At 36.7% G+C, this 25,627-nt stretch overlaps 3 protein-coding genes across 6 annotated transcripts; all 3 read left to right on the forward strand.

Annotated features, from left to right (window-relative positions):
- The first annotated feature begins 405 nt into the window (after positions 1-405).
- On the forward strand, positions 406-6,016 carry LOC110788912 (U-box domain-containing protein 33). Its single transcript, XM_056837591.1, has 9 exons — positions 406-653; positions 1,069-1,190; positions 1,395-1,516; positions 1,705-1,809; positions 2,169-2,502; positions 2,632-2,793; positions 3,094-3,621; positions 4,427-5,185; positions 5,283-6,016. Exons 1-9 carry the CDS (start codon positions 512-514, stop codon positions 5,472-5,474), a joined length of 2,466 nt encoding a protein of 821 aa, XP_056693569.1. The 5' UTR covers positions 406-511; the 3' UTR covers positions 5,475-6,016.
- LOC130459106 (U-box domain-containing protein 33) lies at positions 5,509-10,721 on the forward strand. 4 transcript variants are annotated; one of them, XM_056837594.1, is made up of 9 exons: positions 5,509-5,532; positions 6,915-7,033; positions 7,159-7,280; positions 7,506-7,610; positions 8,009-8,168; positions 8,470-8,610; positions 8,699-9,229; positions 9,463-10,185; positions 10,324-10,721. In XM_056837594.1, exons 2-9 carry the CDS (start codon positions 6,995-6,997, stop codon positions 10,513-10,515), a joined length of 2,013 nt encoding a protein of 670 aa, XP_056693572.1. In that variant the 5' UTR covers positions 5,509-5,532; positions 6,915-6,994; the 3' UTR covers positions 10,516-10,721. The 4 variants fall into 4 exon arrangements, with proteins under 4 accessions (XP_056693572.1, XP_021849239.2, XP_056693570.1 ...); XM_021993547.2 differs by lacking the exon at positions 5,509-5,532 and adding an exon at positions 6,461-6,771; XM_056837592.1 differs by lacking the exon at positions 5,509-5,532 and adding an exon at positions 6,461-6,771 and having other exon boundaries at positions 8,473-8,610.
- A 4,513-nt stretch (positions 10,722-15,234) lies between these two features.
- On the forward strand, positions 15,235-21,339 carry LOC110789609 (U-box domain-containing protein 33). The gene is made up of 8 exons (XM_021994313.2): positions 15,235-15,674; positions 16,549-16,670; positions 16,799-16,920; positions 17,278-17,382; positions 18,139-18,475; positions 19,235-19,744; positions 20,074-20,814; positions 20,931-21,339. Exons 1-8 carry the CDS (start codon positions 15,473-15,475, stop codon positions 21,111-21,113), a joined length of 2,322 nt encoding a protein of 773 aa, XP_021850005.2. The 5' UTR covers positions 15,235-15,472; the 3' UTR covers positions 21,114-21,339.
- The last annotated feature ends 4,288 nt before the right edge of the window (positions 21,340-25,627 follow it).

Consider the following 25,627-nt stretch of genomic DNA (forward strand, 5'->3'; position numbering starts at 1 on the left):
TTAAAAGCTGATGATTTTGATGCTAATGACGACAGAGGTTTCACCGATGGTCTTAGTTTTTGTTTTTGGTGCTAATGACTAATGAGGGGCGCCCCAACGCCGACAGCCTTAGTTAGCACGGAGTACTCTGCAATCCTCCAAAGTCGCCATTCTCAAACGCATTTTTATTTTGAACCCAACTTTCATTGGACCACTCCAGAAATTGGAAATTCATATCAAAATTAGAGGAGGGAACTTTTCACATACAAACCTCCTTGACAGGTGATGCACTAATGGAGTCAATTGAGTCACCATCAACTAAAATGCACATAGACTGGATCAATTCTCAGGTATTAATCTCAATTTCTGGTTTTAAATATCCCTTTTTTTTTTGGGTTAATTTGGCCATTTCATCTTCATTTAAGTTGAAATTTACCAAGAATTTGTTTATGGTTGTAACCCTTAATTCCTATGTAAAGAGAGAAGATTGGAAAATAAGGGAGAGAGATTTTAGAGTGGAAACTAGAAGATTATGGACAACAACTTATATGTCGCAGTAGGGAAAGAGGTTGAAGAAAGGGAATCAACCCTTAATTGGGCTTTAAATTTTTCAAAAGGGCAAACTATTTGTGTAATTCATGTTTATGTGCCTGCCCAAATGATTCTTCTTCCAAGTAATTTCAACAATTCTCTTCAATTCTACAGTTTGTTGGTGATTTTCGCCGTCGCAATTACCCAGTTTGATGTTTTACCATGATTTGATTGGATTTTTTAATTCCCCAATTTTGATGTTTTTTGGGTAATGATAATGATAATGATAATGATGATTTGTGTTTTCCTAATGACCCAATTTGATGGTTTAATATGATTTGACTGAAAGTTTCTTAATGACCGAACTTTATGCTTTCACTATAATTTGTGTTTTCCTAGTGATCCAATATGTTGTTTTACCATAATTTGATTGATTTTTTTTAATGATCCAATTTGATGCTTTTACCAAATATTTAGGTTTCCTAATGACTCAATTCCCGGTATCCTTTGGTTTCTAAGTAATTTTAGTTTGTGTTCTTTGTTTGGTCCCTACTGCAGATGGGTTTCAGGCACCTGTTAGTTCAGTCCAAGAAGCAGAGGTCAAAGCGTTTCAAGAATGTGAAAGAAAAGAGGCCCTGGACATGCTGGATGATTGCCTTCGAATATGTGCCCTTAAAGAGGTATGAATTTTCACCATGTTTTTGATGAAATCCATATTATTAATACTAAGTGGAAGTTGAATAATTGAAATTACGTTTGATGTTATATTATGTAGATCTTGGAGATTATTACTTGTTGGAGGTATTAAAATCTGTATGTTATGTCAGTGCCTCTTTTATTTTCACTTTAGCTTAACCAGTTATTACAATGTGCTCCTTTTGTAGATCCCTTCTAAAAAAGTATACATCGAGAAAGAGACTGTAACTGATGGAATTTTGGAACTCATATCTCAGCTGAGGATAACGAACTTCGTGATGGGTGCAGGCCCTAACAGTAAATATTCGAGGTGCGATATAAATTTCTATGTACTTCTATATTATTTGATATAGTTGAAGCAAGTTACTGTATGATATTAGACAAATAGTGACCAGGTTCTAGGTATGTTGACTGAAAGATTTTTGTCACAAGTAAGAGTAATACAGAGTACCTATAACTTGTAGACTGAGATTTACAATTTGAGGCTTGATATTGCAGGAGAATGACAAAACCCTTGTCTAAGAAGGCCAATTATGTGCTCCATTGTGCTCCTGATTTTTGTCACATCTGGTTTGTATGCAAGGATCAACTTATCTATACAAGGTATTTATGCCCTTTCGATCTCTTTGCATTTACTTGAACACATAGCTCTCTCTTTTACCTACGGAATAATAGGTTTCCTTCTACAAATATAAAAAAGAAAAGAAAGAAGTATAAGTCTTTCTAAAATAGCATATTTAATGGGCTACTGTTGAAGGGTATCACTGCATGCAAATGGACCCCCCAAGCCTCAACAAGATGCATACTAACATGCTGTTGTAACTTCTAAAACGGATTATGAGGGAACTTTTGAGTATTGAAATAGTTTAGTGGAACTAATAAAGTGATGGTGTCCTTTAATCTTGAATGTTCTGAGTTTAGTACTCCAATACTAATTTAGCACCATAACTAACTGTTTTTAGGGAAGGCGTGAAGCAGCCATATGTGGATGTTGAGAGGAGACCATCAAATGTCTCAGACAATGATAAGCCTGACGCAGGCATTTCAAGTCAAGAATTAAGTTTTGGATTGAGACTTCCAGATTTTGATGAATATGAAAGCAGCCCTGATAGTTTTGATCAATCACCAGGAGTCAGTTTGTCGCAGTCCTCAACTTTCTTATCAGAAATGGAATCAGTTCTCAGTTCTCCTAGTTCATCATTTGCAATCAAAGAAGTCAGAGAATTTGGTCTACAGTTGTTGGCTCTGCCTCAGACAATAAACCAGTATCAGGATTTATCACCTCCTAGTGTCTTGGTAATAAATTTATCACCCTTCTCTGAGTGTTCTGACTTTTAGATATAGATACATCAGCTGTCATCTTCTGACAATATAATAGGCTTGTTTTGCTGCTATTGCCACTTCCGAGTAACTTTACAAGTTCAGGAATTTTATTTTCTTCAGGAGGAAAATAAAATGAGTGATGATGATCCATATGAGCAGCTTGAGCAAGCCATGACTGAGGCGGAAAATTCAAAGCGAGAGGCTTTTGAAGAATCAATGAGGCGTCTAAAAGCTGAGAAAAAGGCTTTGGTAGCAGCTCGCAAAGTAAGTGTACAAAAAAACTTTTTGCGATCTTTACAATTTCTTGAATGATTAGCTTTGCCTTCGTCATTGAAGACCTTCCATTTTGATAAAACGCCGAGTCACCATTTTGATGGAACTAACAAACTTCTTTAGGTATCCTTATCTGGAATTTTCTTTTTATCTTTGAAAATGATTCCAATTATGTTTGTACAATGTATATGAAGAACTTTAGTCCTTTTTTCCTTAAAAAGGTTAGGGTAGGGCTGTTTGATTTCCATATATCTTTCTTTTCATATCACCATTTTGTTGTCGGGGGCTTAGGTGAAAGCTGCTCAAAGATTGTATTTTGAGGAATTGAGACAAAGGAAAGAGATACAGGAAGAGCTGGCTGAGAATAAGAAGGAAATTGAAGTCACAAAGAGCCTGTTGGAAAAGGTTTCGCAGGAACTCCAGGAGGCATTGCATCAGAAGTTAACTCTGGAAAGCCAATTTGAGAAATCCTGCAACTCGGAAAAGGAGATGGAAGATAAACTATTGTCTGCTGTGGACTTGTTACAGAAGTTCAAGAATCGCCGTGATGAATTGCACGTAGAAAGGGATCATGCTCTCCTAGAAGCGAAAGAGTTGAGGAAACAACTTTCTCAGGGACCATCTAGCTCGTGTGTTCTTATGTTCTCTGAATTCTCCTTATCAGATCTAGAGGTAGCTACTAATTACTTTGACCCATCCTTGAAAATTGGGGGAGGAGGAAATGGAAGCACATACAAAGGTTTCCTACATCACATTGAAGTGGCAATAAAGATGCTCAAGCCTAACACAATTCATGGCGCTCGAGAGTTTAAAAAGGAGGTAGTTTTGTATAGAGCACTTTTTTGTTGGTTTCTCTCAATTCTTTGTATTATTGGATGGTTTTATAATATTCTACTAAATTTGATGATCTTATTCCCGTCTTTATTTTTTAATTTTCCCTGATGAAAAAATGATCTGTCTTGTTGGTTATTCAGTGTAATAGATTTCATGGTTTGACAGCTTAGTACGGTCCTGAACTTTTCACTGAATGGAATATAATTTCAAAAGTAAATTTCTGAAATGTAGTCATACATGTATGGTAATTTGACAACTGTGGCCAACCTTGCTTTGAGAAATGTTCCCAATGGCATGGATGAGAAAGGGAAGGGGGTTCCACATTCACTACACATCTACCATAATTGAAAGTAAATAAATTAATCTGATACTATGAAAGTATGAAGCTTAGAGGGTTAACTGAATGACAATGGACAGGACGTTCCCAGGAAACACAGATGGAGATTGTTATAGCATGTGGTGTCATATATGCTGTCAAGGATTCAAGTTCTGCCTTTTTACGCATGTGATGCCTATACTTCACTGATTATATTTTGATCTATGATTTTCTGCTGCCATGAACCATGATGGTGTTAGTTGGACTTCCATGTTATGATACTCCTGGGACGCACAAATTTTAAACTAAAATTGATAGCTTGTATGAATTTTGGGACCTAGAGATTAACTTTTGGAGTTTATCGTATTGTAATATATCCGACTTTTCTAAAAGGATTCTTCCTGTTTTATATCTTGTCATTTCATATTCAATTCCATGTTTCATATCTCTGAAATGATATCCTTTTTCTTTCAGATGGATATTTTAAGCAAGTTGCGGCATCCAAACCTTGTGACTCTTTTTGGTGCCTGCCCTGAGTCCTGTGCTCTTGTATTTGAGTATCTTCCAAGAGGTAGCCTTGAGGATCGACTCAACTGCAAGGACAACACTCATCCGCTACCATGGCAAACAAGAATCCAAATAGCTACACAGTTATGCTCAGTTCTCAACTTCCTCCATTCAAGGCAGCCTAGCAGCATTATACATGGTGATTTAAAGCCCGCAAATATACTATTAGATGATAATTTTGTGTGCAAGCTCCGCAATTTCGGTATATGCCACATAATCTCAAATGGGGGAACCTCTGTGGAGCAAACTATGGGGTTCATTACCTCTGACCTAAAGGGCACTTTCACACACATGGATCCAGAGTTTCTTGCAACCGGAGAGCTTACCCCTAAGTCCGACATTTATTCTTTTGGGGTTATATTGTTGCGCTTATTGACTGGTAAACCAGCCGTGGGAATAACAAAGGAAGTTGAATGTGCTTTGGATAAATGTAATCTCATTTGTGTATTAGACCCTACAGCTGGAGATTGGCCTTTCGTCCAGGCTGAGCAGTTGGCTCGCATGGCTTTAAGGTGCTGTGATATGAATCAAAGGAATCGCCCTGACCTTGCATTGGATATATGGAGGGTTCTAGAGCCCATGAAAGCTACATCTCAACACTTGTCTAAGTTTCTGCTGGCTTCTGAGGACCGAGCACCCCATTATTTCATATGCCCTATTTTCCAGGTTGGTTAGGGGTTTAACTTTGAGAAGGACCCCTTGTTTGATATTTTGTTTCTCTTGGTTGCATATATCAGTTGAATTCTTTGATTTTATCTTGCAGGAAATAATGGAGGATCCACAAATTGCCTCGGACGGCTTTACATATGAAGCAGAGGCTATCAGAGGCTGGCTAGAGAGTGGTCATTACACTTCACCTATGACTAATGTGAGTCTTGCAAACCATGACCTCATTCCTAACCGTGCCCTTCGGTCAGCAATTCAAGAATGGCTGCAACATCACAGCAGCGGTTAAATATTTTTCAGTTGGTACAATCACAAAAAAGAAAACCTCGTATATCTTACTCTCTCAGGTTTGCCCACATTTCTCATTTAGGATTTATCTTTTACCCCCTTTAAAAAAAGTTATAGAAAAAATAAGTTCAGATTAGGGGTACTTATCTTCGATTCACGGCTAAAATAAGTTGGACAAAATACCAGTAATTTAGAAAAGTCAGGTAAGTGTTTTTCTGGTGTTCATACCTACAATCCGTCATTCCTGCACTGTCGTTATGGAGATCAAAATTTCATGCTGGCAACTGGAAACCCTCCTGACCGGCCTCCCCTCAGTGTTTTTGAATTGACTGCTCCAAGATCCTGGAAATATGCGTATAGAAACAGATCTACTTATTCCATGTTGAAATATGTAAGATGTTTGAATCTTGGATAGGAATATTGGTGGTCTTTCTGTCACAAATCTATCTTTTTCCATCTCATTATGGTCAACTTTACATTACGAAAGCTCAAAAACTTACTTTCACATAACCTTATTCTAAAGGCATCCAAAAACTGTATTAACTTGGACAAGAAATTAGACCAAAGAGATAGTAAAGTTGCAACTATGGACTGTCTTCATAATTAGAGGTGCAAAATGAGTTGTTCGGAACAATATGTTGTGGAAAAAAAGAATGACCAAACTGGCGTCAAAAGAGGCCAATTATGCATAACATCATGAAACCATTCGACAAGTCAGTCGTATAACCTATTGTATCCCTGCAACATACACGAACTTCAGAGTGAACATAACACTATAACAGATTATGAATTTCACACCGACATTATAATCTCAGAGAAAGAAGGGACATCTTCAGTATCTGCTATTACAGAACATAAGGTCATTTACATAAAGACTTGATGACTATAGCAGTATAGCCAAGTCCGTCAATGGAGTCGCCATCAACTGATCAACTAGATGTAATATGCTTTCAGACTTGATCAATTCTATTATAAAAATACTTATCGTTGAAGTATTAGCAGTATCAGTTATAATAATCTAAACTTATGATACTTGTAATTGAATAGAATAAAATAAAATCCTGATTCTGTGACTTTGGCAACTTAATTCATCATCTTTAAAGTTCATTTCAGTTGAATTTTACTAAGTTCTTGTCTTATGGTTATGGAGGATCAAAACAAGATATATGTAGCTGTAGGGAAAGAAGAGTTTGAAGATAGAAAATCAACTCTAAATTGGGCTTTACAGATGTCAAAAGGGGAGACCATTTGTGTTATTCATGTTCATGTGCCTACCCAAAAGATCCGTCGACCAAAAAGTAATATGATTAGATTGATTTACTCTTCTTGTGGTTGTTTGTATAATCTTTTGTTTATGGGTTTCCACTTTCCAATTTGATGTTCTTTTTTCCATCTCTTTGCTTGGATTCTCATTTGTTTACAATCCAATTTGAATATATAGGGTATGGTTTTCGATCTCCTTTAAAGGCGGTCACACAATCGGAGGTCAATCAAGAATTGGAAAGACAAGAGGTTGAAGAAATGTTAGATGATTGTATTAAAATGTATGCCCTTAAACAGGTACTATCTCTTTCTTCCCCATCTGTAACAACACCAGTTTATTTCCCAGATCATAACAGTACCAAGTACAAATTGAGTTATCATATGTATGTAAACTAGAATAAAGATTGAGCTCCTTTTTGCAGGTTCCCTCTGAAAAAATATGCATCGAGAAAGAGTCTGTAACTGATGGAATTTTGGAACTCATATCTGAATTGGGGATACAGAAATTGGTGATGGGTGCAGGCTCTAACAGCAGATTTTTGAGGTGGAGATACAAATTTTGCAATGCACTTCCATTTTTTTTTTGTTCTGTTCCGGTTTCTATAATTTTACAGTAATTGATTTTATTATAACTACTTCTGATATTAGTGACCATGTTCTAGGCATTATTATATCGAGCAACGACAAATATCATATGGTACATGTTCTGATAAAAACGCACCTCAATCTATAGACTGACATGTCCTGTTTTGTTGCCTTGATATTGCAGGATAAAACCAAAACCCACCTCAGAACAGTCTAATGAAGTCCTTAATAAAGCTCCTGATTTCTGTCATATCTGGTTTGTATACAAGGGTCGTCTAATATATACAAGGTGTATTTTGCTTGCTAAATTTAATCAATACATGTTCATTCTCTTGGTGACTTGGTGTTACTTCAAATTGATAATTATTGCGTCTACTAGATTCTTATCTCTTAAATTGATTAATTTGTGTGGTATCAGAAATTACTAGACACAAGTTTTGTAATCAAGAAGGGTAATAAGTATTCTTTTGTTTTTTATTATTTGCTCAAATAAGCATTACGTTGTTTTCCCTCTGACTAGAATCAGTTGTCGCATTATTCCAACTTGTCAAAACTTTGAACAAATATGACATGATTTTACAAAAATTTCAACAACAGCATGCCTTTTACGGCTTTACTTTTGATTTATAGGATCAGTGAAATAAAATACTGAATACAGATACTGATTTCAGCAACATGTGGATATAGGGAAGCCACGAAGCAACTGAACCACCGTCTAGAAGAAAATCAGTTGAACAGATTGAGCTATTCAGAACAATCAGTTGATTCACCATCAGCTGAATCAGCTGGTAGCTCATCACCACTGTCTCAAAACATGCAGCATGATTCTTCACCTGCTACTGTACTGGTAGACATTTAGCCCTTGTTTTCTTTGCATCTTGAGTCATAATATCAGATTATCAATAACTTATTAGTTATTATCACTTTCGAGTTTAAATTACTAGAATGAGTTATCACCTTTTGTGTGTCGAAAGTGATACAAGGAAACTTTTTGTTTTCCATAATATTCTTTACTGATTGGAGACTCCCAAAATAACCTCGAAGCCCAAAATCACTCTCCAACTAACCTTATTACTTTATTAGTAACAGAATTATAATTTCTGTTTATGATTTTTCGGAAGCTTCTGAATTTTTTGTACTTATTTTAGCAGCCAACTATCATAAGCAATGATCCATTTGGTCAACTTCAACAAGCCTTAAAAAAAGCTGAAAGAGCAAGACAAGAAGCTTCTGAAGAATCAGAGAGGCGGCAGAAAGCTGAGAAAGAGACCATGAATGCAATTCACAAGGTAAGTTTTTTTTTTTTTTTTTTTTTCCAAAAAAGGGCTTTTCCATTGAAACAATAAATCACTCATTTAACAACTTTTACATATGCAGTTGAAGTCGGCTGAAGATGATCTAACCAAGGTGACAAGGAACCTTGTAGCTATACAGTTCAAACTAAGTAAGGATTTGAAAAAGCTCACCCAAGCAGCTGGTGAGTTCTCATCACTTGAAAGACAAATTGAGGACTGTAGTAATCTCGAGGTGGAGGAAATGGAAGAGAGAATTCTCTTCACAGAGAAATTGCAGAAGAACAAGAAGCAATGTGATAAAATGAGAATGGATTATGATGATAGTTTTGACGTATATCTATCCGCAGATGATGATTCTGTTGATGTAGTTCATGTGTTGGAGAAACAGGTTTTCTTGGAGCCATCTAGTTCAAATAATACTACGTTTTCCTGTGAGTTTTCCCAGTCAGATATCATAGAAGCTACTATGTTATTTGATCCATCATTGAGAATTCAGGAAGGAGACAATGACAGTGTATACAAAGGTTTCCTGCATAACACCGAAGTGGCGATAAAGATACTTAAACCTAATAGTTTGCTGGCCATTCAGGGTATTGCAAAGTTCAAACAAGAGGTGAGAATATTTAACTACTCACTTTCTTTTCATACTTCATTCAAGCATTGTTAATTAGAGATGTTTTGGTTCTGAATTCTGGTGATCATTAAAAGTATATTCATTTCTTTGCTCTACTAAAGAACTTTAAGGAGAAACACTAATACAATTTTACAGCAATACTAGTAATTCAATTTTGAACGGTGACTTAATTATTACCGCGGTTTGCATAAATTCTAGTACTTTGCTTGTAGGTTGATGTATTGAGCAAGCTGCGTCATCCAAACCTGGTGACTCTAATCGGCGTATGCCCAGACTCCTTAGCTCTCATTTACGAGTATCTTCCCAATGGAAGTCTTGAAGACCGACTGAATTGCAAGGACAACACTCCCCCATTACCATGGAGAACAAGAATCCATATAGTCACTGAATTGTGCTCAGTCCTCAACTTCCTCCATTCTATCCTACCTTGCAGCATTATACACAGTAATTTAAGCCCAAAATATGTACTTCTTGATGCCAATTTCAGCTGCAAGCTTAGTGGATTTGGCTTCTGCCATATTATCCCAACTAAGGAACAGATTAACAGAACGAATGAGCTCAATGACACTTCTTATTTAGACCCTGAAATTTCACCTAAATCAGATGTGTACTCTTTTGGAATTATATTGTTGCGGTTATTAACAGGAAGACCTTCCTTGAACATAGTGACAGAGGTTCAACATGCTCTAGAGAATGATCATCTTCATAGAATATTGGATCCTTCCGCGGGTGATTGGCCAGTTGTACAAGCACAGCATCTGGCTCACATGGCTTTGAAATGCTGTGACGTAAATACAAAAGACAGACCAGACCTTGGTTCGGAGGTTTGGAGAGGGCTTAAACCACTGATGACTTCAACTAAAAGCTTGTCTAATCCTCTTCAGCCTGTTAGCGGGGACCAGATACCATCCTATTTCATTTGTCCCATTTTTCAGGTATTTGAATCATAAATTCTCCCTTTATATTTTCTCCAACCTGTTTTGACACATTTGTCAGAAGTATACTTAAACTGTAGTCTGTATACAAGTATATAATATGATTTAGTTTGGATTTTCTTAACTTGGAACATGTAGGATATAATGAGGGATCCACATTTTGCTGCTGATGGATTTACATATGAAGCAGATGCTGTTAGAGGGTGGTTTGAAAGTGGCCGTGATACTTCACCAATGACTAATCTTAAACTTGATAGCCACAATCTTACTCCTAACCGTGCTTTACGATCTGCAATTCAGGAGTGGCTGCAGAAGTACAATCTTGTTTAGTTTATCTAATTCATGCCTAATACCAAAAAGTCTATGGAATGTTTTATCTTTTTGTGCAGTTTGTGATTCTCCTTCTGAATCTCTGCTTTCTGGCATTGTTTGATATTTTGTACAGTATTAAGGGGTTATATGTGTATTCTTTTGTAAAGAATTATCCTCTACGTTGAAATATTGAATGTAAATGTTAGCATATCTGCTGCCTGCAATCATGTGTATCAGTGTATGTAATGACTTGTTCAGCTTGTTTTAAATGTTTTATTTTATTTTATAAATTTGCCCATTTTGATTCAGCTTGTAATAACAAAGAACTGTTACGATATCCCAAAAAACTCTCTCGGTATTCTCTCTCTTAAAAATTCTTGGGTCTAGCAAAACATCATCTGCTTGAGCTTGCCGGAGACGGAGAAGGACCTGAACAACCTATTCCGATCTCTGGCGAGTTCATTTTTCTCAGCTTTGTAGTTGTCGTCTTCTTGTATAATCATCTGATCGGGACTTGCAGTATCTTCGGCGGGGTTGTGTTCAATTAGATTACTAAGAGGTCCTTTTTCTATTTTGTTTTAAGGTTTATTTAGTTATTTTTTAGTTTTTCTCTGATATTAGTTGCTTGGTGGTTTTTGGAAGTTTACCTTTTTGGTACTTCTTCTTGCATGGATTGTTGTTGTTTTGGTGCTTATTTTATTAGGGTCTTTAAAATGTGTTTCTTGGAGACTTATAATAATTTTAGAGGGGAGCTGAATCGAATTCTCACAGAGGAGGGTGATCTTACGGAAGAAGATGAACTTTTCATTGAATTAATTTCAAAATCGAAAAATCCAAGGGATGTCTTGGATCTTGCAAAGGATATGAAGGAGGCAGGAAACCTTCTTTTCAAACAAGGGAATATAGAAGATGCTCTAGTAAAATATGGTTATGCTGGAATTATTCTTGATTGTTTTCAGTTTGAGGAAAATGATGATAGAGCTGAATTTTTTGATTTGGCTAATTGTATTCTTCTAAATTCAGCAGCATGTTTTAGTAGGAAAAGGGAGTTTGAGCAAGTAGGTAAAATTTGTACGATTATATTGGAATTCAACCCGAGCAATGTGAAAGCTTCATATAGAAGAGCCATGGTTGCTATAGAAATAGGGAGAAGTGACTTGGCCTACTTGGACTTGTTAATGGCCTCTCATAATGATCCTAAAAATATAAAGGTTTGTAAGAAGCTTCAGGAGGTTAAACAGCCCCGAGCAAATGAGGTGTCAGGAAAACATTCTCTAGATGATGTCCCAATTTGGTTAGGACTTGGCCTATCCCCACCAAAAAAGAAGTCTAAAGGGGTATTGGTGAAGGAAAATACCAATGATCAAGTTCCGCTTCATGAGAAGGATCATATTATTTATGAGAAAAATGTGTGCGATTGTCACTCGGGATTGAATAATACAGTCACTGAGCCAGTTTTATCTACCACGAAAGACAAGTGTTTGTCAGAATCTTCTAATGCTGTTGAGGAAAACCTCATGCCTACAGTGTTGGAAGGGGTGAAGGAGGAGATGATGGAAGATGTTACAAGTATTTCAAACTCTGAGAATTCTAAGCTAGGGAACCCAATTACCGATTTGTTAATCGAAGGTGGCCGGGTTCATCATTGTCTATTTCAAAGAAAGACTATCAGGTGTTGTTGAGAGGCAAATCTATTCAATATTTCAACTCTAAGGTCGCATCTCCTATGACCAATTAGAGTAATAGGTGGTGGTCTAGGTAATATTATGAAGAGAAATTATGAATGTCATGAGGAAAAGTTGGATGACTTCTCTAAGGTGGATATGACAAAACAGATTTCAATTGATAGTGGCACAAATGAGGAGTTAAAAAATCAAAGAGAAGAGAGCTTAAATTTGGATGTTCAATACAACTTATTTGGTTCCAAGGAAAAGGAGTCAGAGAATGAGTCCATGAGCATCATTACAGACAACTATCACCATATAGGAGATGCGAGTGAGCACAGGGGAAATGTTTTCTTCAAGTCTAATATCCAGCAAGATGAGATATTTGAACCAGGAGCTAGAGTAAGAAAGAAGGCAGGTCGTTGCATCGGAAAGAAGGCTAGGAGAAAGCATGTGGATAAGAAGAACAAAGCTATTATAACTTGCTCTTACCCTTTTTTTGCAGGACCAGAGTTGAAAAGAAGAGAAAGATTGATTCCCCCCATCTGATTGTATACAACGTCCAAGGAAAAAGTCTTTATATGTGTCTCTTTGCAATAGTGTCGAGTCATGTGCTAGTAGTGTGGAGTCGTGTGGTAGTAGTGCAGAGTCTTGTAATAATAAGGTCATATCCTTGTGTCAGATTCATTTTTTATTTATTTTTTGGGTGAAAACGAGGGAGAAAGTCCCTAAACAAATATAAAAGCTACAACAATAAAGAAAAGAAATTTAAACAGAAATTAAAAGAACAAAAGGAAACTAGACAGAACAAACAACAACTAAGTCTAGAAAGACGCTAAGCACTAAGCTGCTAATGTAAGCACAGTCCGAGCTATAGTCACTCCTCCAAAGTCCTCCATTAAAATAGCACAAAGGTCTAAGAGACCGTCTCAAAAATCAAGAACTTATGCTCCATACCAACACTATAGTTCACAAGCCAATCTGCGGCCCAGTTCGCTTCACGGTAAATATGGTGTACCGTTACTTTCCAACTGTCTTTGTTGATCATAGACTTGCACCTTATGATTATGTGAAAATAAGGGAAGTTAGGGATTCATGTTTGTTCTTTTTAATCTGAATCGGTAGTCCCTATCTAGGGGCCTAAGGGCACTAGGGCCCTAGCTCGGTCGCCCCTAGGCCCCCAACTTACTATTACTAATTTACTGCCCGTTCTTGTTTTTGAGGGTTTCTAAACGTCAAGTGGGTTGTTATCAAATTGGACCCAATTCACTTAAATTACAACCACTTTTAATACCAACACATCATATATATTAGTACAAATAACGCAAATGATTTACTACATTGAAACTTCTTACGAATGTAATATTTTACCTTTCAAAAAATAATGGATCAATGGGCATTACTATTCGACGCCCATTTTTACGCAAAACGCCCATCTTTATTTAAGGAAATGTCCCTTTTGTCCCTCTCACCCCACCCCCCACCCTCACTCACCCCCACTTCTCCACTCACTTACCCCACTTTCTCTCACTAGAACCACCACCAAATTTCGGCAACCACTATTTTTGTCGGCCCCACCTTAGCCACCGTCATCATTGGCCCGCCAACCACCACCTCAATTCATATCATTGTCACTCCCTCCACTCCGTGAGCTCAACCACCGGCACCTCCACCGTCGCCGCCACCACCACCACCTTTTATCGTCATCATCGTGATTGAAGTGAAATTTTGGGTGAGAACATAAATGAATTTTTATTATGTTTGTTTATATGTTGACTAGAACTAAGTTTGTTTGTTGACTATAATTAAGTTAATAATCAGTTAAGGAAAAAAAAATCGATGTGTTTATTTGGTAAATGACCCTAAAAAAAGAATCTATTTAATAATACAAAACATAATAAAAAATAACAATTAAATAATAATTACAAATGTAATAAATTTTTGATGAAGAATTAATTCAGGAAAATTGACGTATTAACAAAAAAAAATTACGGAATAGGGCTGACATCCCTATCTTGTCCTAGGGTGGGAATTGGGGTGGGAGCCCTATTCCGTGTTTTATAATGGCGACAAAATAGAAAAAACACGGAATAGGGCTGAGATCCCTATCTTGTCTTAGGGCGTGAATTGGGATAGGAGCCCTATTCGGTGTTTTGTAATGACATACAAGAATGACAAAAAAAACATGGAATAGGGCTGAGATCCCTATTTCGGCCTAGGGCGGGAATAGGGATGAGGTCCCGATTTTATCCTAGGGTGGGAGCCCTACTCCATATAAACGGACAAAAAAAAAACATGCAACATATACACGGAATAGGGTTGAGATCCCTATTTCATTCCTAGGCTGGAATAGGGCCAATATTCCTATTCCTACCTAGGAATGGAATAGGGTTCTTAGCCCTATTCCATGTAAAACACGGAATAAGGTCAAGATCCCTATTCCTTGTTTTACATGGAATAGGGTTGAAATTCCTATTCCATACCTAGGTAAGAATAGGGCCAATATTCCTATTCCTACCTAGGAATGGAATAGGGTTCTTAGCCCTATTCCATGTAAAACATGGAATAAGGTCAAGATCCCTATTCCGTGTTTTACATGGAATAGGGTTGAAATTCCTATTCCATACCTAGGTAAGAATATGATTTCTGGCCCTATTCCGTAAAAAAAAAATCTAACATGTAATTCGGCCGTCGACGATGTTGGAGGCGGCATCCCTTCAACTTGACCCGACAAGCTAGCCTTTAACTTTTTCTTGGGACCCTTTTCAAACTCGTTCATGGTGGTGCGCCGACGTTGGTGGGTGGAAGTGGTGGATGACGGTGGTGGATGCCGGTAGTGGTGTCGCCGGTGGAAAAGAGGTGGAGATATTATGAAAAGAGAAAGTGATGTATGAGTTGGGGTGGGGTGGGGGGTGGGGGTGTATAAGGGTAATATCGGGTTTTTACCATTAAAAAAGCGGACGACATGTGTAAAAGCGGGCGACGAATATCGTGGCATTAAATATTAATCTCAAATTCTCAATACCCAATACGGAGTATCAAATTAGTAGGTACCTCATTTGTATCCGTATAGACACGTCCCCCTTGGACTTGGGAACTTGAGTTCCTCTCTTGTTTTCTTACTTCAGTTGACGACTTGACGGAGTAACAAGAAAATAGAAAAAAAAGAGAAAACAATTGACTTGAAGATGTCAAATTGTCAACTGAATCTTCCCCAATACAACTTCTACCATTAAATTTCGCTTAGAATCAATTTGGGGTTTTCATCAAAATTTCATATGAGTTGATTTCCAGAAACTAACCCCAAAAACATGGATTTGATACTGCTTGAAGATAATCATGTCAGCAATACTGAAACTGCTATAACCGCCATAAAAGAAGAGAAGCTATACGTTGCAGTTGGGAAAGAGGTGAAGCAAAACGAAACCCTTCTCTCTTGGGCTATCCAGAATTCCGGTGGCCGCACAATTTCCATTCTGCATGTTCATCAGCCTGACAATTTCATCCCAATTTGTAATTTCTTCTTTTTTCCCTCAAATTTTTTATTTTTTTTTTGGGTTTTTTAAATGTATATTTCTGAAAATATTTCCTGGGTTTGCACTATCTATTGGTTATTGATGATTGTTTCATGTTAAGGGTAAAACTTGATTGTTTTCCCTATTGTTTATTGCTCAATTTGGAATAGATACAGGAAATTCTTCGGTCCAGTGGCTTGAAGTATTGCATAATTGAAGTGTCTAGGTATTGCATCATTATAGTGTCGTGGCATGGCGTTTATATCATTACAAAGAGGTGGCATGTAAAAGAAATTCAGTGAAATTCGAATTTCGGGTTTTGATATTGCTAGGGAGACTAGGATGAACTCTCTTATCATATTGTGAACATAATTGGGTTTTGTCTAAAAAAGAATTTAGTGTTCTGGAATTTTTTTTATCATTATTATCCTGTAAGTATTACGGAGTGATTGTCATTGTTGTCAATGTGATCAACTTTTTGTTGTTTACCACTCTACTTAGTATTGTACCGGTAGGGGAGAGTTCTTGGTTCTTCTAATTCCCATTGTCTTCTATGAAGTGAGTTCATCTTAATTAGTAAATGCAGATTGCGGAATTTGGTTAATTATAAAGAGTTTTTGTCTATTTTGCTAAAATGTGTTTAGGGTAGAATTCGTGATGAAAGAAAGCATCTTTTTGGTGATGATGTTCATAGATAGATCTCAATTCCCTTCACCCCCCCCCCCCCCCCCCCCCCCCCGCCATTTTCACTGTTTCTTTGTGTTTCGGAGGATGAGGATCGGTTGGTCTTGAATAGCTTGTGAATTTAGGTATGATCAATCAGAGGCCATTTATGATAAGTTACTAAGAAAATCTTTTATGTCTACCTGTAGTGGGTGAAAAGTTCCACTGGAGCTCCTTGAAAGAGCAGGAAGTCAGGGCATACCGAGGAATTGAGAGACAGTTTATGCTTAAAACCTTAGATGAGTATATTCACTTTTGTCGCCAGTTTGGGGTAATCGTTTTGTTACTTGATGATTTATTTGGTCTTGAATACTTCATTTCTTCTGCAAACAATCAGGGTCTTATGAGATGATTTTTTTCACTTTTCGGCTTCAATGTTGTGTTTCATCGCTGTTGTAGGTGCAAGCAGAGAAGCTTTATATTGAGATGGACTCAGTTGAGAGGGGGATCTTGCAGCTTATTGCTGAACACGATATTGAAAAACTTGTCATGGGTGCTGCACAAGATGACCTCTATCACACGTATGTATAAGTGGGTATTTTGGTTCTGTTTGATTTCATGTAATTTCCATCTGAGTGTAAAACTTCAACCGGTGAATGAGGAAAATCTTGTTCTCAATGATGCTGGTTTGGCTAATGCACATAATTTTGCGGATGTGCTTCCAGTTTGTCAATGCAACAATGTTATTGCATGACATTTTGCTGATTAATTTCACTCCTATATTGAAAAAGGCAACTCATGCTTTGCCAACATTGAGTTTCAAGAGACCAAGTGTATAAAGCCAAACAATCACCTCGGTTGTGTCTGGTTGAACTTATATTACTAGCAAAGAGAGACCATTGAATGAAATTTTTAATATATTGCCATGAAATATGTAGGAAAATGATGGAACTCGTGTCAAAGAAAGCAGTTTATGTGCAGCAGCATGCTCCTGCTAAGTGTCACATCTGGTTTGTCTGCAAGGGGCATCTAATCCATCAGAGGTATACATCATACATTCCATGTTTTTCTTAAAAATTATAGATCTCATAGCTGTACCGCAACCTCATTATCTAGGTAATACCTGTATCACAGTATTTCTACAGAAACTTTATCAGGACAGGAGTTTCACAATTGGTGATACATTAGCTGTTTAAGTTCATGACTTGTTGATTAGTGAGGAATACTTGCATGGCTAGATTTTTTTAGGACAAAGCTCTCTTGAATCTAGATTTTCTTAAGAATGAAAAGGATAGCTACTAGAGGCGATTTGTTTAGTCACTTTCCTTTTTTGCCTGTCGTGCATAGTAATTCCCTACATTAGGAAGTGCCTGGGCTTGCAGACCTTTATTGCATTTGGTGCCTGATTCTCTCTGTTGACATAGAAGTCTAGAAGGCCATTGTTTTCCCTGCAATGAAGCTCCTAACCGGGTAAGGCAGGTATCTGTATACCAAAAGTTTTAGGCCCCCAATTTCATGATACAATCAGATCAATATTCACCCTTCCTCAAAAATGTACCAAATGTCTGATTTAAGTTGTCTAATGAAATCCCAATAAACGTAGCAGATCTCGAATGGAATTGGTCGTTGTGTTTGTTTAAATTTTAGGATGCTTAAATTTTATAGGGACTTAGCAGGAAGGCAGGTTAGAGTTATGATTGAATTTTTTTCAATCCCCGTTGTCTTTGTTTTCTTGCTAATGATGTACCTAATTTTATCAACAGTTGGGGTACTGATCTGAAGCATTTTACTTTCTTCAGGAAATGTAGTTCAGAAGCAAGAATACATGCTCAAAATGAGAGGTCCATTAACTCTAAATCCCTTTCTTTGATGGGTCAAAGCAATAAATCTACAGCTGTGAGTGAAGACTTACTTCTCGGTGAAGGATCATCTCAATTTGGAATGAGTACTGGGAGAGTCACTAAGCTTCCTTCTATGGACAACATTGAAACTCATGTTTCTCCGCCTGAATTAGATCTTGAAGCTAATTACCATAACTGGGCATGGGATGAAATACTGCAGTCTGAACTTCACACAGAACCATTATTCAACCAGAATCATCATCGTCATTTATATTCTCCTCGTTCAGTTGCACAGGTATGTACAACTGTCTAACCAAGTTCTAGTTTTGTTATGTGCCATGTACCATGTGGCATATGGTTTGTTTGGCCAGGACGGTTATGACGGATTCGCCTTTTAGAATAAAATCATGCTGCTTTTGACTATCAAAAAAAATGAAACTCTTGCCTACGAGGTGCTCTGTTGTTTGAGTATTAAGTTCTTTTGTTAAACCTTCTGCTAGCTGTGAGTCTTCTTAGAGTAGCTGGAGAATTGTCTAAATCATTAACTAGCAGTTTTAGAGTAAGCCATGCTCAAGGCAGAAATTTCAAGGCTGGCATTTACTGTAAAATTGTTCTACTGCCATAGTGTGAAGTAAGCTGATTTTGTTCTGCTTTTTCTATGAGCCGTAGTGACATTATTTAATGTACAGTTCTTTCGCACCAGAATATGGTTGACATACTGACATGTACCTTCAACATGCTGACATAAGGTACCATGTCAAAAAAAAAGGGTCTCTTTGGACCTTGATTGTGATGATGTGAGGTAGAAGGTTCAAAAGCTAAATTCAAATTACGCTTTGCATGATTCCTTATCACTTTCCTTTAATTATCTCCAGCTAAAAGTTTTAGCCCCAATTAAAATGCTCAAACATTCTTCAAATACTTACTGTATATCGACTTTTCACCACTTACATGCATACGAATAATATTTTAGGTGCCGTTTAGTTATAAAACTTGAAACTTTTCAACACGTACCTTGCACCATTTGCCAGTCACTTGGTTGCTGCTTTTACAGGAAATATCATCAGAAGGTGTATATGCAGAGGTAATGAGTAAAAACAAAGAACTTGAGGGAGATATTCAAAAGGTTAAGAATGAACGAGACAAGCTCAGGGAAGAATACCAGGATGTGATGGACCAGAATTTAGTGTTGGAAAGCAGAGTTGAAAACTATGATAAAGTGCTCAAGGAATTAGAGGAAGGGATTATTTATAATGTTGACATGCTGCAAATTTGTGAAAAAGAACGAGATGACTTGAAGATCGAACGTGACAATGTTCTGAAGACGGCTGAAGAATTGTTGAATCAATCTGCTGAGGCAGCATCCAAAACTGATAGTCCCAGGTTCTTCACCACATTAACATTTGCAGAGATCGAAAGAGCAACTAATGACTTTGACCCATCATTACAACTGTGGGAAGGCGAGAATGGCAGCATCTATAGGGGTACTCTTTCTCATACACAAGTGACTATAAAGATGTGGCACCCTGAGGGCCCACAAGGTCCCCGAGAGTTTCATCAAGAGGTACTCACATAACTTTTATGTTGCACCACAGTCATATTCTCCTTATTTTAGATAAACTTTTAGCACCTTAAGATGCGCCGTTTGCTAAATAAGTAAATATCCAATTGAATTTAGTGTCTCTCTTCTTGTTTTAACCAACAATTTTGGGATTTCAGATCATGGAAGTCTATTCATTCTTTCCCCGTAATCTGCATTGAGTAGAACATTCTGCATGCCTTGAAAGCTACTGCAAAGAAGAGATTTTAAAATTAAGCTTGTTTAAAAGAATCTAACTAGATGAAAAATAGAAATATTGTTGAAATCCACTCACACCTTTTGTGATCTATTAGGTTGAGATATTGAGCAAGTTTAGACACCCAAATGTGGTAACTCTTATGGGTGTTTGCCCTGAAGCCTGGGCTGTGGTCTATGAATATCTTCCCAATGGGAGCCTTCAAGAAAGATTAAATTCCACGGGAAATACTCCTCTTTTATGGCAAACCCGAATAAGGATTGCCACTGAGATATGTTGTGCTCTAATCTTTCTTCATTCCTGTGTACCTGAACGAGTGGTTCATTGTGCTCTAAAGCCTGCCTCTGTTTTCCTTGACTCGAACTTCACGTGCAAGATCGGTGACTTTGGATTCTCACACCTAGTCTCGGACCAAGAAAATTTATTCTCTACTGAGTTCCCGAACAGCTCCTCGTATACAGATCCTGAGTACTTTATAACAGGAGTGGCTACACCTGCCATAGATGTTTATTCTTTTGGAATGATACTACTGGAGTTGCTGACTGGAAAACCAGCATTTGGGGTAACAGGTGAATTGGAAGATGCTTTAAATGAAAACAGTTTTGATTCCGTGTTGGATACTTCAGCAGGGGAGTGGCCGTTTGTGCAAGCTGAGCAATTGGCTCGGCTGGCATTGAGGTGTTGCGAGGAGAATGCAAATGATCGACCAGATTTGAAGTCTGATGTATGGAGGGTTCTGGAGCCAATGAGAACTTCATGTGGCGGTTCAACATCATACCATCTTGGAGATGAAGAACACCGTCAAGCTCCATCTTATTTCATTTGTCCTATATTCCAGGTACATTAATATATCAAAACATGTATTGGGTTTGGTTTCTTGTAAACTTTTGATTTAGATTTGATTTGATTTGATTTATGGACTAATAAATTAAGTTATTGGTGCGCGACTCTCAGGAAGTGATGAAAGATCCGCATGTTGCAGCGGATGGCTACACTTATGAGGCAGAAGCATTGCAAGGGTGGCTTGATAGCGACCATGATACGTCCCCTATGACCAATCTTCAACTTCAACATTCCAATCTCGTCCCCAACCATGCCCTTCGTTCTGCCATCCAGGAGTGGAGGCAACGACATTGACATTGTCATTCTGCAACTGTCAAATTCCCTTGCTTGGAAAACGATAGGGTAAGATTTAAAAAACAGGGTGAACTATCAGTAGTGGTGGTTTACTTCCTTGATTTTCTCAAGTGTAAATTGGTAAGAGTTGGTGTTTCTTGATGTAATGGAAATTTCTAATGGAGATTGTGTAGATGAGTTATAAAATGTGTACATATGGTAAAAATAAGTTGAAAATTTCCCTTTATTGGAGCTTCGTACAGTGGCGGTTTTGGGCAGCGGAACAACAGATCAGGGCCTCAAATTTCAGATATAGTTTAATTTGTTTCCTAAATATAAACAAAAACAAATTTTGGAGTAGTGGTTAAGGTGTTGTGTGATCTACAGGGTCTTGAGAGTTACTCCAATGGTGAGCTATAACATGTGGCTATGTTTGCCACATTAAATTTCTAACCACAATTGATTAAAACTACAAATTATCACATTGATGGTCTACACTACTTTGTATCTCCCTATAATATTTAATTTAAATAATTTATTTATTTGAGCTATATTTTATGTGAGCTACGTAGCCCAAAATAGCTACAAGGTTTTAACAGCGGTTTATGTCATTGTTATAACAATGGTAGGCTACTTGCTCACATGTTAATTTATTTTTGTGAGCATGTCCCTTTTTCAACAATTGGAGTTGCTCTAACAAGTCATTTCTTACTAGTGTTCATGCACTTTAAACAAAGGTGAAAGGAGGTATGTAGTTGTTTAGAAAACGGAAAGATAGAATTAATTTTTTATTTACTTAAGTAAACTTAACATGTTAGTAAGGGTATGATAGATATTTGACAGGAAGACACCGAAAAGTCAAAGAACTCAAACATTCTCTAATATAGATAGATAAAAGAAGATGTCAATACTCGAAGAACAAATTATTAGTGAAAATTGTATATTGATATATCACTAACATGACACTCAAAACCTGAGATCGAATTTCGTCTATACTATTTGTATGTTACCTTGCTCTTTGTGGCTCTCTGCCCATTAAAAAAAAACAGTATATTACTAATATAATAAGTAGTCAAACTGATGTATTTATTTAGAAAAGTACAGAGTACTCCGAGATAAATGATTTAGGATCATTCCATGACTAAATGTGATTAGTGGAAATGGACCCACTAATTATTGTGTGCATGGGATGAGGACATAGAAAAAGGGCACCAAAGTACGGAGGTAATAACCTACATGACTACATCCCATAATTATCTTTGAAAATTGAGAGCGACTAAATACCAAATCAATATCTTTGGCGTATGAGTTCATAACTTCATAGCTTCCCATGTCACTATTAACTTCACTAATTTAAGAATATAGTTGATGTAAAGTGGTTTTTTTTCCGTTAAAAAAAGGGTTTTCAAATTGAGCAACGTAAGGTACAAGGATAATAATTTCTATTGTGAATTCATGGGTTACTTATGGAGTTATGGATAATGATTAATGACCGTACGTGTCTTGAAAATCAGGTTAAATCCTTAGTTTGAAAACATAGAACAACTTAACATGGGGCAATATTTACCATGGTGTGGGGAATAGGGAGGATGCAACAATGGCACAGTAAGAGTAAGGGGGATTATGGTGGAGCAATGGGGAGTTTGGGACATGTAAGAGAAGAAGAGAGGTGAAATGAGCAAATATTATCCAAACAATACCTTATATTAAAGGGTTTTTACTTTATCTTCCACCATAACGAACAAGAGAGTGGGGAAGAGGGTCAATATCAAAGGTGGAAATGTCAAAATGCTCAACATGACACTAATGCATGTACCTTAAAATGATGATTTAATTTGCACTAAGGCTCCGTTTGGTAGGGCGTAAAACGTTTTCCCTTTTTTTAATCATTTTACGTTGTTTGGTTGGGTAAGGGATGGAAAACAATTTTCCATTACTCTCTCAAAGATGGAAAACCCTTTTCAATTTGTAAGGGAGGAAAACCACTTTTCCTTCTTTCCTCCAGAGCAACTCCAATGGTACGTTGCATTTAGGGACTTGCTTGCACTTTCCAAAACTTTCAAGCAAGTAGCTAAACCATTGGAGCATTTTTGTTAAATTAGCTACACAAAGCAAATTAGCTCTACCAAGCTAATTAGCTTGGAAAAAAAAGACTTTTTTTTCCTAATTATTAGAAATGTAAACGTAAGAATAGAATAAAAAAAAAGGTAAAAAAAGAAGTTAAACAAAACCAAGCTACTTGCTAACCATTGGAACATGTTATAGATAGAAAATATTGTTGCTTGAAAAATTGATGTGGCATACCAAGCTACAATGATATTAGCTAACCATTAAAGATGCTCTTACCTCCCTCTCTTTCTTCCCCTCAATCTTCACCATCTTTTCCCATTTACCTTTAAGTTACCAAACAAAGGAAAATTAGTTTGAAATTGTATTTTCACTTGAAAATTGTTTTCCCTTGAAAAATCGTTTTACAAAGAAAATATTTTACGCCTTACCAAACGGAGCCTAAGACATACACATGACACGTTGAATTCCCACTTTGTTACGGATATTTGCTCATTATTATCAAGAATTATGAGCTATAAATTTCATTCTCACGACGAATGTACTATGATTATCCTCTTGGTTCCCCACTTTCAGTTTTCCACACAATCACCTCACCTTCCCCATTTCTTTTCAACACCATTCATCCAGATGTGATAGAGTCGCATCTAGAGATGACAAAAGATCTGGACTTTGTCTGGACCCGGTAAATCTGAATCCGTTTTATAGGATCTGGATCTTTAAAATTGGATTTTGCGGGTCTGGATCCGGATCCAATTCTGGCGGATACGATCTGGAAATGGATCTTGTTTTTGAGATCCAGATCCGGGCCAGATCCTGCCATGAATCCATTTTAAAGTAAGGTTTTATTTTTAATAAAAAATATGTATAAAATAATGAGTTTGAAATTCTTTCATAATTTTTTATTTTTTTTTATTCCGTTAGATTATATCTTGCATCTTTTTGTTTTTTATTTTTTTTTGTAAAAGCATAAAAAAATTTGAAGGAAAAAAATTATATGTGGATCCAGATCCTACCCGCGGATCCGTTGGATCTAGCAGATCTGAATCTGAATCCAAAATTTTTGGACCCGCAGATCCAGATCTGTACCATGTGTGAAAAACGGATCTGGATCCAGTAGGATCAGGTTCAGATCCTACCCATTGTCATCCCTAGTCGCATCACTTGACTTCCCACCTTCCCCTCCTATACGCAACTAGGCTCTGTTTTATTCGATCACCTGATTTGATCTTATTAGTTTATAACATGGTCTAAAAAAAATTATTTGGTCTAATTTTAAGGAAAATAAGTACTTTGTAATACGGAATAAACAATAAAAATATGGAGAAAAGAACAAACCTAACTCAACCAACATCATAATTTTTCTGGTTAATTCAATATCTTTCTTGTGTTAGTTTTTTACAACAGTTTTGTACAATATACAAGTAACAATTATATCATTTTCCTTAATAGTTTTTTTGATGTTAGCACCCGGTTCACCCTTAGGGGCTAATCCGGATTCGGGGCGAGTTCTGGGTGGATAGGTTCCAGTCCCCTCCCAATTGTTGTTGCGGGGATCGAACACGAGTTCTCCCTACCAAGTTCAGCCCCAATCACCACTGAACCAACAGACAATTGGTATTTTCCTTAATAGTTAATACGAAGTATTAATTTCAAATGAGCGTAATATCCTTTTTGCGTTTGTTGATCTCTTGATAGATAAGCTTAATTTCAGGTCTGCAAATTTAGGTTAGATCAAATGGTACAATCGATTGTTGAAAGTACGAATTACCAGCAATTAATCACCCTTTTTAAAATTCTAGAGAGGTCAAAGTACTTGAACAGGAGTAATATACTAGTGTTGCAAGAGTACTATAGAAGTATGGACCATTCCGTGCAAATTACGAGTGGTCAATTCAATTGTCATGGAAAAATATCAATTCTCAATATTACTACGGATCCGACAATCTAATATACATATATAAAGGAGGCATATTTTCTGAAAGATTAGAGCGCCACCTAGGATTACTAATGGTTTCGGCCAATGAAAAACAAGATTTCTAATTTCTTTTTTAATTAAAAAAATCAAGTGTCACGTAGATATTTTAATTAATTAATTATTAATATATACAACTTCATCGAAAATCAAACACTCTAATAATTAAAAAAATAACCGATTTCCACGTAGATAATTAATTAGGTGTCACGTAGATATTTTAATTAATTAATTAATTACTAATATATACAACTCCATCTAAAATCAAACACTCCAATAATTAAAAAATAAATCTAAAATAAAATTCATCCAAAATCAAACAATAATCTAATATATATATATATATGTATATATATATATATATAAAGGAGGCATATTTGCTGAATTATTAGAGCGCCACATAGGATTACTAATGGTTTCGGCCAATGAAAAATAAGATTTTTAATTTATTTTTGAATTAAAAAAATCGATTGCCACGTAAATAATTAATTAG

Source organism: Spinacia oleracea, chromosome 2, assembly GCF_020520425.1.
Source record: "Spinacia oleracea cultivar Varoflay chromosome 2, BTI_SOV_V1, whole genome shotgun sequence".
Lineage (NCBI taxonomy): Eukaryota > Viridiplantae > Streptophyta > Magnoliopsida > Caryophyllales > Amaranthaceae > Spinacia > Spinacia oleracea.